This window comes from Plectropomus leopardus, chromosome 24, assembly GCF_008729295.1.
Source record: "Plectropomus leopardus isolate mb chromosome 24, YSFRI_Pleo_2.0, whole genome shotgun sequence".
NCBI lineage: Eukaryota > Metazoa > Chordata > Actinopteri > Perciformes > Serranidae > Plectropomus > Plectropomus leopardus.
Window position 1 is genome coordinate 614,299 of NC_056486.1, and position 13,459 is coordinate 627,757.

Genomic DNA, 13,459 nt, shown 5'->3' on the forward strand with positions numbered 1-13,459 from the left:
TTTGTGTCTCTGAAATGATTTTTAAACTTTTTGTTGTTTGTTTTATTGATACGTTTGTGTCTTTGTAGATGTTATGTGTCTAATCTGTTTTTTTATAATATTGTATCTTAGACTTAGACTTAGACTTAGACGACTTTATTGATCCCCGGAGGGAAATTTAGTTGTCACAGCAGCTTGGCACGTAAGACATACAGAGACATACACAGAAAAATAAGAAGAATAATAGAAGATAGAAATAAACATAAATTTAAAAATAGAATAAATAGAATGTTGAGGGAGTGCAAAAGAGTACTGAGTGGTCATTTTAATAATAATAGGTAATAATGTGGTTTTGCAGGTCATACTGTGTCTATGTGCAGTCATTGTTAGAGTTTTTGGGATCATTTTTTGTCTTTGGAATAATATTGAGTGGGTTATTTTGTATTTTTGAGTCTCTTTTAAATAATTTTGTGTCTGTCTTGCTCATTTTGTGTCTCTGCAAAATACTGGATCGTCTATTTCGGTCGTTTTGTGTTTCTTTGTACTCATTTTCTGTCTTTGTAATAATTCTCTCTTATTGGTTGTTCTGTGTCTCTTTGTAATAATTTGTGTGTTTTTAATTTTTTTTTTTTTTTAATTTTAGACAATATTGTAAGGTCTTTTTGGGTCATTTTGTGTCTCTCTTTGTTTGTTTTGTGTTTTTAGGTAATTTTGTAGTTTTTTAAACTTGGAAGACATTTTGGCAGTCATTTTGTGCATTATTATTATTATTATTATTATTATGTAGCCCAATATTATTAAAAATAATGAGTAAATGACAGAAAAGCCCCCTGTCAGCTGAGCTTTTTGCGTGTTGCATGCAGTGCTAATGCTTTGGTTTATTGTTAATACAGCCCCAGACACGTTTCATGGAGTTCCTTGGATTTGAGGACATTTCAAGGATTTGGGGATTTTTGTGCTGGTTTTATGTTTTTCATACATCATTGTTATGAGATTTTATATCTGAAAATTTAGCATCGTGTTAGATTTTTGTTTCAGAGACACTGTGGGAACATTGATGGATAATAAAAGCGTGTCTGCAGGAAAGTTAACATTTTCTTTGGGCCATAAATCCACATAATACATGACAATGACTGCTCCATTGACCTCAGAGTACCGAAAACGTCCTGCAGGAGGGTGTACAGCCACATTTTTGCAGTTAGAGTCACACACAACGCTGCAAACAAGTTTCGACACAACTTCCACCATGATCACCTCGGCGGCTGCAGCCCGGGCTCTGCGGCTCTCTGCGCTCTGCGCCCGGACACTGCCGGCCGCTCGGGCCGGTCCGGAGCTCCAACACTCGGCCTCTGCAGCCAGGAGACACCTGAACCTCCAGTCGACGTCCACCGAGGCGGGGAAGCTGAAGAGCATCGATGACCTCCCCGGACCCAGTTTATCCACCACTCTGTACTGGTTATTTATCAAAGGATATGCAGACAGGAGCCACTTACTGCAGGTACAGAGATTTCTAGCTGCTGACAGCAGTCTCACACCTACTTCATCAAACAGGAAAAACACGCAAAGCTTTGAATCTCAGCAGCTTGTTTTGTTGGAAGTTTTAGAGAAAATGCGTGTCGTCTAAAACAGCCTCTGTAAATTTGGAGTTTGTTGTGTTTCTTATAGAGATTAGAGAGCTAGATTTGAGTTTTTACTGCATAATTGTACTCTTAATTCAATGATTTAGGCTCTTTTCTCTCTGTGTAGTAGTAGCAGCAGCTCAGTACAGGGCCGTAATCACATCTTGATCATGGGCAATGGGCACATATCCGCAAAAGGCCCCACCACCTCTCACCTCCACACCTTTTTTTTTGGTGTATTTTGGTGTCTTTTTGGTCAGTTTGTTTCTCTTACTTGACTCTCTTTGTGGCCATTTTATTGTTGTTTTTATTGTTTGTTTTCAAAAATTTTGAGTCTTTTTCATCATTTTTTGTTTCATTGAGATATTCTTTACTTAGTTTTGTGTCTTTGTAGTTATGAGTTTGTTGTCTTTTTTTCTTTGATGATGTGTCTTTGTAGTCATTTTATGGCTCTTTGAGATCTTTTTTTGGTTGTGTTTAAATACATTTATGTTTGTGTCTCTCTTTTCATGTGTCTTTGTAGTCATTTTGTGTTGTTTTTTCTGAGATTATTTGTGTCTTTGCAGTTTTTCTGTCTCTTTGAGATCTCTTGTAGTAAGCTTTATGTCTGTTTGGCCTTTTTGTGTTGCTTTTTAGTCACTTTGTGTCTCATTGTAGTTGTTTTGTGTCTCTGTTGTCATTTGGGTTGTTTTTTTCTTACATTATTTTGTATCTCTGTAGCGACTTTGTAAGATTTCTGTATGCTTTTGTTAGTCATTGTCTGTGTCTAATCATTTTTGTATTTTTTAAATTGTTTTATGTCTTTTAAGTTATTTTGTGTTGAATTTTTTAAGTTATATTTTTGTGTCATTTTTCCTCATTTGATGACTCTCTGAAATCATTTTGTGTCTTTCAGAGTAATTTCTTTGTAATTTTACACACTTGCATTATTTTCCAGGATGTACAGAGGAAACTTTACGGGCCCCTCTGGCGCTCCAGGTTTGGCCCGTATGATATTGTCAATGTGGCGACTCCGGAGCTCATAGCCCAGGTGATCCGACAGGAGGGGCGTTACCCGTACCGAGCTGAGCTGCCTCACTGGAAGGAGTACAGGGACCTGAGAGGACACGCCTACGGTCTGCATGTGGAGTGAGTCAAGACAAAAAAAACTATGAATCTTACTTCAGTCTGAAAGAAAAAATGTCACTAATCACGACCAAAAACAACAGCTAGTATAGTCAATAGTCATGAGTAGAACTTTTTACACAGAGGATTGGGTTAAATCCCCTGTAACAAACGTCTTGAAATCCTATAAACAGCCAAAAGTCAAAGATTTTTCTGAAAAACATTTAAAATCCCAGAAATGTCCTAAAATTCTAGATATATCCAAAAGTCATAGAAATGTATCAAATTCTGCAAACATCCTAAAATCCTAGAAACGTCCTTAAGTCTTTAAATCATCTTAAAATCCCGTAAACATCCAAAAAATCCTGTAAACATCCTAGAATCCTAGAAACGTCCTAAAATGTGAGAAATGTCCCAAAATCCTAGAAAAGTCCTGACATCCTAGAGACGTGTATGGGGCTGCGTGCCTTAAAGAATGTGTTTAAAGTTTGGCTTCACTGTGAAGGAGCTCCTCAGGGCTCCATCATGGTCCCCTTGAGTTTGTATTATGAGAAAGCTTTTTCACATGACAGCACGGGACCAGAGTGGTACCGAATCCGCAGTGCCCTGAACCCCAAGATGCTGAAGCTGCGGGAGGTGTCGGCCTATGCCCCCATTATCCACCAAGTGGTTGGAGATCTGCTGCAACGCATGGAGCTCCTCCGAAGTCGCAGCCAGGATAAGGCCACTGTTTCAGATATTGCCTCTGAGCTCTATAAGTTCGGCTTTGAAGGTGGGAATTGCTTCAGAAGTACCAGAGGTCGAGGTCTGGGGCACGCTGATTGATTCTTCTTACCTCCTGCAGGTATCTCCTCCATCTTATTTGAGACCCGGTTGGGCTGTCTGCAGGAGGAGATTCCCCATGAAACTCTGCGTTTCATCAAGGCGGTCAATGACATGCTGACGCTGTCCGAGACTGTGGTCCTCTTCCCCCGCTGGAGCCGCAGCATCGTCCCCTTCTGGAAACGCTTCGTCCAGGCCTGGGACGACCTTTATGACGTAGGTATGCATAAAAAGAAACAACAAAAAGGAAAAAAAATGTGCAATTTTGGTTCCAGTGTTGGATTCATTGAACTGTTTGGTTTTTGTGTTTTTCGTACGGCAGCTCAGACCCTCATCAACAGGAGGGTTGCTGAAATTGAAGCACAGATGTCCAGAGGCGAGCTGGCAGAGGGCATGTACCTGACCTACCTGCTGTCCTCTGACAAGCTGAGCAGAGCCGAGGTCTACATCAGCATCACTGAGCTGCTGCTGGGAGGGGTCGACACGGTGAGAAGAGGGCTGGTGGGACCAGTTCATACAGGTTTCTTCTTTCTGGTCTCTGTGCAGACTGTTGCAGCTGTCAGGGAAATCAGTATGTTAAAGTATGCACTTTGTTTTCAGGTCCGTTCGTAATTCCATCCCATTCTCATGATCCCTTTATCTTAAGACCACCTTGAGGGAATTTCATCAAATTTGGCACTAATGTCCACTTAGACTTAACGATAAAATTATGAGAATTTGGTGGTTATAGGTCAAGGTCACTGTGATCTTCTGTCCATCTTATTCTCATGAACATATCTCACCTTAAGGGATTTTTTTTAATTTGGCACAAACGAAGGTCAAAGGTTACACACAATTCAGATGCTGAATTGGTGACGCTAATCTTACAATTGTACTGATTACATTGATCTTCTATGCTAAATTTAAATTTAGACAACTAGAACTAGTACCCAGGTTCACTGTAAACTCTGACTTGTTGATCTTACTGTTAAAAGGTAGAAAAGTAACTTTTTTCAGCTTTAGTTCTTTTTAAATCTGCAACGTGTCCGTCAGGAATTTAAAACTCATGTTTTCTCACAGAGTCAGTGATTAAAACTGGACTTTAATCTCTTTTACAGAAAAATCTGGTGAGTTGAGGCTGTTTAAATATAGTACACATGGTGTTTACATAAAGGCTGTGGTTCGGGGGGTAAAACAGGTCGTCCACAAGTTAGGTCATTGAGACATTTTTATCAAGAAACCACCTAAAACTACCTTCAGTGTTACTTTTATAACTTGTTGTTCTCTGCTGTGATTCTCTCAAGAAAATATGTCGCCAAGTAAAATAATTTAGACACTTTTAGACACTTTAGGCACATTTAAACACACCAGGAGCCCCTACCTCAGTCCAGTGACAGCCGCGTTTGGTTAAATCCGTTAATCGGTTCAGTCATTATTTCACTGAATCATAACTGTAGATTGTAAATTGCAGTCGTCTGGCTGCAGACAGGCTGCTGGTCCACTGCTAAAGGGAAAGAAATCTGTCACATGTTTTTAGCGAGTTTTCCACTGTCTAAAAAGTCTAAAACATTTTGGTGAATTAGAGGTATGCAGACATAATTTCGGTGCTGTTAATACCTCCGATGCTGGCTTAAAGGCGAGCCAATTCTGGATCCTTCCCACTATTATTACATTATATCTTTTATACAGAACAGTACGACAGAATAACGGTGTGAAATTTCAGTCCAGAAGAGGCAGTGTAAAAGATGATGGCTAATTCTGGACCATTGTGGCACATTCAATATTTATAAGTGACAAAAATATTTATAATATCTGTAATATTACAGGGTGGCACACAACAGCGTATCTCATGATTTATGGCACCTGGTAGCCTAAAAACATGCTCAGATAAATTTCTCCATTTTAGCTTTTAAAATTTGTTGTCTCATTTTATTTTAATGCATTAAGCACTCACTCAAAAGTCTCTTCCAGAAAAATTAATGTCCCCTAAATTGCAAGAAATTTGTAAAATGTGATAAGAAAATTACCTACGATACAATAATTATATTATTTTAGATTTATGTTACAGAAAAATCTAAGTATATAGATTAAATACATATAACATATAAATATACACATTATATTTTTAAATGTCAGCCGTTTTTGGTCATTTGCTAGTGTGTTTGTTTTTCCCTCAATCTATTGAATATTTCTTTCCTTTCTTTCTTTTTCTTCTTGCCCCCTCCCTGTGTTTTTGAAAGAAATCAAACCAATTTTCTCAGGTTTCAAAGGGTTAAAGTACTCATTATTGAGAAAGGCCCGTCTGCCAATTAATCTGCATAGTTGTCAGACAAATGTAGCGCAGTGGCAAGTGCAGTATTTCTCCTTCCACCACTTAACCCAGTTAACCAGTTGTTGCAGCTTTGTTTCACGTACCTGTTGGAGGAAAGGCTTGGCTGAGGCGGACAGGAAAGGCTGCCAAATCTGTGACTCGGCTGTGTGTTACTTCACTTTATCACTTTATCTACACTTTCATTACGCATTTGCAACTGATTTGTTCTTTTCATGTGCTCATAAAAAAATGTTTCCTTGCAGCAGCTGCGTGAATTGACTGCTGAGAGATTAAGAAACGATTAGAATATTTCTTTGTCCGCGAACAGTTGATTTATTCTGTGACTCAACTCCCCGGAGCTACGTGCTGCCGCTCACAGTCAGATAAGTTCACTTCCCCTGGAAGGAAGTAAAACTTGCACAACAGACTCACATATTTGTTTTGCTGTTTCAAGCAGGGGCACAGCTCGTCAGGCTGCATTCTCAGGATATGTTGTGGCGTGCTGCCGTCAGATCAGCTGAGAGCTGTAGGTCACATCTGAAGATCTGGAGATGTGACGGTGACAGTGTCGACCTGGCTTTGATTAGAAACCAAATACTGTGCCAGCAACATGGATATCTCTCGAACGCCTTGAGGCAATTTCTCGAATTTGGCACAAGCGTCTACTTGGACTCAGTGATAAAGTGATTCGAGTTTGATGGTCAGAAGTTAAGGCCATAGTGACCTTCATCTTGACCGTTGCATTTTCGACATGCTGCCCATCCAAGTTTTAAACTGCTGAAACTAAAATAACCTGTTTTTGTGAATGATGACTTTTGCACTAGAAAGTCCAGACTTGAACATTTCTGTAAAGTCATTTTATTAGCTTTTTACCTACTTACTTCATTACTGACCTCTCTGTTAATAAATACACATTTTTTGGATCATTAAACATTTCTGGGTAGGTACATCTCTGTACCTACTTTTCCTAACCCCTTCCACCAATGCTCTCTGACTGTGACAAATGTATTAATTCTTATGCCATTAAAATAAAAAAAACAAGCAGTAAAGGACTTATTAAAAACAAAGACTGTGCAGGAAGAGGAAGGAAGAAGAAGAGATCTGTGCAGATAAGTCAGCTCCTGAACGGTGTTTCATTTTTTTCGAGTCTCCTGGCAGCAGAAGATTACACATTGTTGAAATATCTCAACAAATTTTCTCATGACATGTTGTTCATACCTTCATACCTTCACGATCTCTCTTTGTTCCTCCTGCCTGATCTCAGACCTCCAACACACCTTGTCGTGGGCGCTGTACCACTTGGCGAGGGACAGCGGGGCTCAGGATGGACTGTACAGAGAGGTGAGCTCTGTGTGTCCTGACAGACGGGAGCCGACCACAGAGGACCTGAACAGAATGCCCTACCTGAAGGCCGTCATCAAGGAGACGTTACGGTGAGCTGACGGCTGCTACGTTCACATTCACATTACAATTAATCTACAGGCAGCGAGACCTACGCGTGTTCAGTCAGTGTCAAAGTGACGCTGGATCAAAAGCTCTCTCAATGTCACATGATGCAAGAGTACAAATCCATTTTTTTAAACTTTATTTAACCAGAAAAAAACTTCTTTAGATCTTTTTTTTTTCTAAAGAGAGTCCCAGAACAAATCAATATCCACATCGTCCAAATAAGTTTATACATTGCCAAAAGTATGTTGACACCGGAGGCTTTTCCCAGAGATTTCCTGTCATTGGAACTGCAGCCCAAAGTTAAAAATAACCCTCCATTTAGGACAGCTATCAAGTGTCCGTACACGTTTGACCACACAGCAGGGGCGTTTTTAGGATTTGAGGACATGGGGGCTTCGCCTGGACCCCTGTAGGGAAAAAAAAATCACCAACAAAAACATGTCTTCTAAACCCCAAACTTACCGACCCGCAGGTCCGGGGGGCATGTTTTACTCTGCTATTTATTGTCATTTAAAATATATAATACATACACACACACACACACACACATATATATATATATATATGTTTAAAAAATGTGGAAATTCTTTTATATTTTAAGATTACACATAAACACTCTGACTGTCGATTTTTTGATCAGTAATAATGAGACAAATCTATCTCCACAGTTTTGTTTACTTACATTTATTATCTGTCATCTGTAAAACCTGCGCGATGGAAAGATTAAATAAAAAGAAAAAAAAAACAACACACACTCCAGGTCATGTTTTTCTCTGATTGTCGTCTGTGTCTCTCCCCTTCAGCCTTTATCCTGTGGTTCCTGGAAACGGACGCTTTATTTCGGAAAATGAGGTGGTTGTGGGGAACTACTGGTTTCCAAAGAGGGTAGGAAAGCAGAACCTGAGGCAACACGTAACTTCAGTTACTCCTTTAAAGAGTAACTTTGGCATTTTTCAGCCTGGACCCTATTTCTGCATTGTGTATGTGTCTAAGAGACTGACGTCAACAACAATTTTATGCCTCTGGCGATGGCCGAAGCTCGTTTGTACGTCCCATTCTTCTGAACGAGATATCGCAGGAACACCTTGAGGGAAATCCTTAAACTTTGGCACAAATGTGGCAAAAATTTGGAATAGGGTCCAGGTTTAAAAATGCCAGAGTTACCCTTTAAAGATAGCGTGTTGTTTCACTTTGGTCAAATTGAACCTTCTTTTCTTTTCAGACTCAGTTCCACCTGTGCCATTATTCAGCCAGTCACGATGAATCAGAGTTTGTCGACGCAGAGCACTTCATCCCGGAGCGATGGCTCCGTGACAACTCGCCCAACACCAAAGGCAAGGCTACGTCCCGCTCCTACCAGCATCACCCGTACAGCTACATCCCCTTCGGTGTCGGGGTGCGAGCCTGTGTGGGGAAGAGGGTGGCGGAGATGGAGATGCACTTTGCTCTGTCCAGGGTGAGTGAGGCACAACAGTGTCGTTGTCATGGACAGAGAGGAAGACTGTTTTCCTTTGCTTTTTTTACCGGCATTATGTCTTTGGGTTGTCCGTTCACTCCTGTCTTGTAAATGCAAAAACACCATGAGGGTATTTCTGATTTGATTTTGGTGGTCAAAGATCACTGTGATTTTACTGGTCTAATTTTTGTGAACATATTATCTAAAAATCACATTAAGGGATTTTTTTTTCAAGTTTGGCACAAACGTCCACTTGGATTCAACAATTTACTGATTAGATTTTAGTACTTAAAAGTAAAGTTAACTGCGACCTTGTCCGTCTCATTCTTGTAATGCGATACCTCAAGAAGGCCTCGAAGAAATTTCCTCAACTTTGGCACAAACACCATCTCTAAATCAACAATGAACTGGTTGAAATTTAGTGGTCCAGAGTCAAAGGTCAAGGCCACTGCTACCTTGTTCATCTGATTTTGTGAATGGGGTTTCTGAAGAATACATCGAGGGAAATTCTTCAAGTTTGGCACAATGTCACCATGGCCTCAAAAAACCCGCTGTGGCCATAACCTAACAAATCAAAAACAATTGATTAGTTCAATTGAATTTTATTGAAGTTTTTGAGACATTTCGCTAAAACCTACTAACAACAAGCCAGGGTTAGAAATTAGCACCAGCAACCAGCCAAATGCTCATAACATATGCAAGAGGCTGCTAGATTTGGTTTCCTTACCAGCCAAAAAAGCCAATGATAATCTTTTGAGTGGCTGATTTTGGAATCCACGGGCCACAGTGGCAGGTGGGCTAAAAAGTTAATTTCCACCGCTGAAACAACCTCATTGAAGGATGTAATAAACCAAATATTTTTGATTTGGAACAAGAACATGAACATTCATCAAGTATCTCAATGAATAATGTTTCTTTCTTTAACAATTGAAATGCTGATATTGACTCCGTTGTTGTTTGAGCAGCATATTTATTAGTTCCTGTGATCTTGCAGCTCGTGCAGCACTTTGAGATCAAGCCTGAACACGGCGCACCAGCGGTGGAGCCGAAAACTCGAACCCTGCTCATACCTGCAAAGGCCATCAACCTGCGCTTCCTGCCGAGAGCCTGACGAGCGTCAGCAGCACAGGTGTTTATTACAAAAACGCCTCAAACAAATTATTTTGCACAATGCAGGTCCAACTCTTGGCCCTTTGAATACAGCGTAGTGCACAGTATTTGTGACATATTTAACTAGAGCTGCAAATGTGTGCACAAACTTTTACAGCAGAAATTTGATGCGAATCCTATGATGCCTGATTTCTTTCAAAAACATAGGAATAAGGCAATGAAAGAAGAAATTACCCCCAAATTAGCAGTAATTAAAAGAAAATTACCTGAAATTTGTTAAAAAAAACAAAACAAAAAAACAATAATTAAAGGGAAAAAAGACATGAAGAAATAGCTTAAATCTAGCAGTAATTTTGTAACAAAATTTAAAAAAATTGCTAATTCCTTAAAAATTTCGAAACATTTATAACAGAAGAGCTGGACGACTTTTTCCCATGTTTTTGAAAGAAATCACACCAATTTGCTCTTGTTTCAAAGGTTTACATTGTGAAGCTATTCTTCATTATTTGATGACTGAGTTCCTTTTTTTTAACGTAGACACAGGCTGTTGTGACGTAAGGGAATGAAGAAAAATAGAACTGAGGGAGGGAAAACAGATGGTGGGGAAGTAATGGAGGTTTTTGGGTTAAACTTGTTTCATTTTATATATAAAACAGCTTTAACAGCTTATCTTTGCACAATCTTTTACAAGAAACAGTAATGTAACGAGGACCTATGAGACTCTCCATGCAGCAGGGCGATTAGTGGTAACTAAAACACAAGAGGAGATGAACGGAGAGAACTGCACCTGCAGTAAAACGTGCTCTGTTTGGCCAGACTGTTTGCAACGGTAAAATAATATTTAGGGCCCGAGCACCGAACGCTGCGAGAACCCTCTTGGTATGCAAGGAATTATTATTATTTTTCTCTCCAATGAATTGCATTTTTGGAGGTCTAAACATGTTCAAAAACTCATGAATTCTGGTATGTTTGTCCGGCTTGGCGGAAAAGTTCTTATTGTGGTGGTTTCGGAAACAGGCGTAGCAAAATGGCTCCACAGCGCCCTCTAACGTGTAGCCCCTGTAACTGGTTTCATCTACAAGTACGTAATTTGCCACGTTTGTATCATGCCCAGATGCACAAAAAAGCCTGTTGGACCCACCCCCCAAACCCAACAGGAAGTTGGCCATTTTGGATTTTGTGCTGATTTTTGGTGATTTCGGGCCTCGTACTTTTGCCATCTTGCCCTACAGGATTAATCTGATCGACTTCAGGATTGGTGTGTCCATTCTCAACCTCTTGGTGATGAAAAGTTATCACAGGCCCGTGCAAAACTTATACGCTTTCCCTGTTTTGTGGCGTACATATCATATCATATCATAAAACAGGAAATTGTTGTAACTTTGGTGCACATTGTCCGATCTGCCTGAAACTTCATAGATTTGATGAGAGTCCTGCCCTGAACACATCTGTATGACGATATTCACTAGTCATGATAGCACCACCTACTGGCAACAGGAAGTAAGCCTTGAGGGACTGTTATCGTTGGATTTACGTGATATTTACATGGTTTGTACAACAAATGATGTACACAAAGATGACGTGGAATTTGTGTCTCCTCTGCTGCCACCTAGTGGCCACTGGAAGTACTGCACCATGTGAAATAGCTCACTCCAGGGTCCAAACTCTGTGGGTATATCATCCGACTTTCATAGACATAAACAACCTCGTTAGCTGGAGTCCCACCAGTACCCGGACATACGTGGGGGTGCGAGGGCCCGTTCATCGCTGCTTGCAGCTATAATACCATATTGATGTTTTCTCTGATACTCTGCTTGAGATGCTTTTGCACAAATAAAAATGTATATTTTTAGTGTATTTTTGCCTCATCTGTCTCTGGTTACATGCTTCAGTTATGTAAAATGAAATCATCAGCATTTTCAGTGATGCAAAGTTTTAATATGGGATTAAAATATTATTTTAAGGGTGTATTTATGATAAATCAACCATGAAGGGAAATGCAGATAGTTTTTAAAAATTATTGTTTTTCTGGCCTGAATTACTTTTATTTATTGCATCTTTATGCCATGTCTCGATGTCCAGTGAGCATTTATACAAAACTATTGCCGTAAATTTCTTTTTTTATATAGCTAAAATGTTAAATCCACATCAGTTTCATTGTGCCGCGTTCATACACCTTTCACATGTTCAGTTGTTTGAACCTTTGAACCCTAAGCAAATTGGTTTCTTTTGAAGACATGGTGAAAAAAGGCAAAAAGCAACATGAAAAAAAAATTCACAAAAGTTTGTCACGTTTTCCTCCTACGCACCTGTCCACAAGTTTTTTTTTTGAAGATGTGCATGAGCCACTGTATTGAAGTTTTTGTACTTTTTATTTGCCTAATTTTGTGCTATTTTGGGGTAATTTTGATTTTTTTAAAAAAGAAATCGAGCACATTTACTTAACTTTAAAAAGGGTTAAAAATGTAAAATTCTCATTTCTACATCTTTTAGTCATAAATATAATTTTCATTATTTTAACAGAATTTTTCCCTTCGCACACACACACACACACACACACACGCAAATATATTTAATTTGAGCGGTGCCTAATGTTATATTATGGCCTTAAGTCTGGTATTCCTATATCACTAAAGGAGCGTGCTTGAGTTTTCTGATGCAGTCCCCTCTGGTCCTGTATTTCGTCTGAAACACTCAGAAGCACCTGAACGGGAGGTACTACCTGTGGATCCTGTTGTTACTGCTGCTGGTCTGATCTTTATCTCCTCTGAAAAAAAAAATCAATAATAACTGTGCTGCTAGCTGCTTTAACCTATTTAAAAAAGAAACAGTTTCTGTTCCACATTTTCTCTCTCACTGGAGTAACCTTGCGTCAGAGCTGGACTGGTGCCTACCATCAAAATATCTTATTAAAAATAACGCAGGAGAAGTGATCTCTGGTTCTGCAAAAATATAATAAGGACATTATTGCGGAAGGTTTATTTTTTCAACTCATTACAGAATATTTTTGCAGTTTTTTTATAGTTATGTAGGCTATATTTGGGCAAGATGCCTGTTCTTTTTTCGTCCAGTATGAAAAAGTGAAAATGTTCGATTAGGTTTTTAAAAAAACAAAAAACAAAAATCTTTCTCTTCCTCCAAAGCACATCAATAATATACCATCAATTTCTCATTACTCATAATTTTTTTTTCAATCATAAAAATTATTTTTTTAATATTTGAAAATTAACTTAATACATCAATATTCTAAAAACAGGAGGCTACTAAAAAAGTGAATATGTATCCAAGATTTCAATAGTATGATTTCTGTTAGTGCTCATATCCTCTGGCATCATCTGTTTGTGTTGAGTTTATGCATTTTATTAATAAAATGTTTAAAAAGGACGTTGTGCGGTTGCTTACAAGTTCAGATTACAAGTTCAGGTTTTATTTGTACATTTACAGGGTAAAAATCAGTTCATGCAAGTTCCTCTCAGTCATTTAAGGATGAAAACAAAAACTGGAAGACGGATCATAGGGTGAGAAATAATAAAGAACTTTAAATCCACTCCTGCATACATGCAAAATGGGCTATAATATATGTGAAAATATATCGTGTTTTTTTAAATTAAATAAAAATGGTAAAGTATT

General features: G+C 38.9%; 1 protein-coding gene across 1 annotated transcript; it reads left to right on the top strand.

Moving 5' to 3' along the window:
* Window positions 1-773: 773 nt before the first annotated feature.
* Window positions 774-10,054, top strand: si:ch211-113j14.1 (sterol 26-hydroxylase, mitochondrial). Its single transcript, XM_042513294.1, has 9 exons — window positions 774-1,477; window positions 2,536-2,726; window positions 3,275-3,474; window positions 3,547-3,744; window positions 3,847-4,017; window positions 7,088-7,247; window positions 8,067-8,148; window positions 8,486-8,719; window positions 9,714-10,054. The coding sequence occupies exons 1-9, from the start codon at window positions 1,103-1,105 to the stop codon at window positions 9,828-9,830; spliced, it is 1,728 nt and encodes a 575-aa protein (XP_042369228.1). The 5' UTR covers window positions 774-1,102; the 3' UTR covers window positions 9,831-10,054.
* The last annotated feature ends 3,405 nt before the right edge of the window (window positions 10,055-13,459 follow it).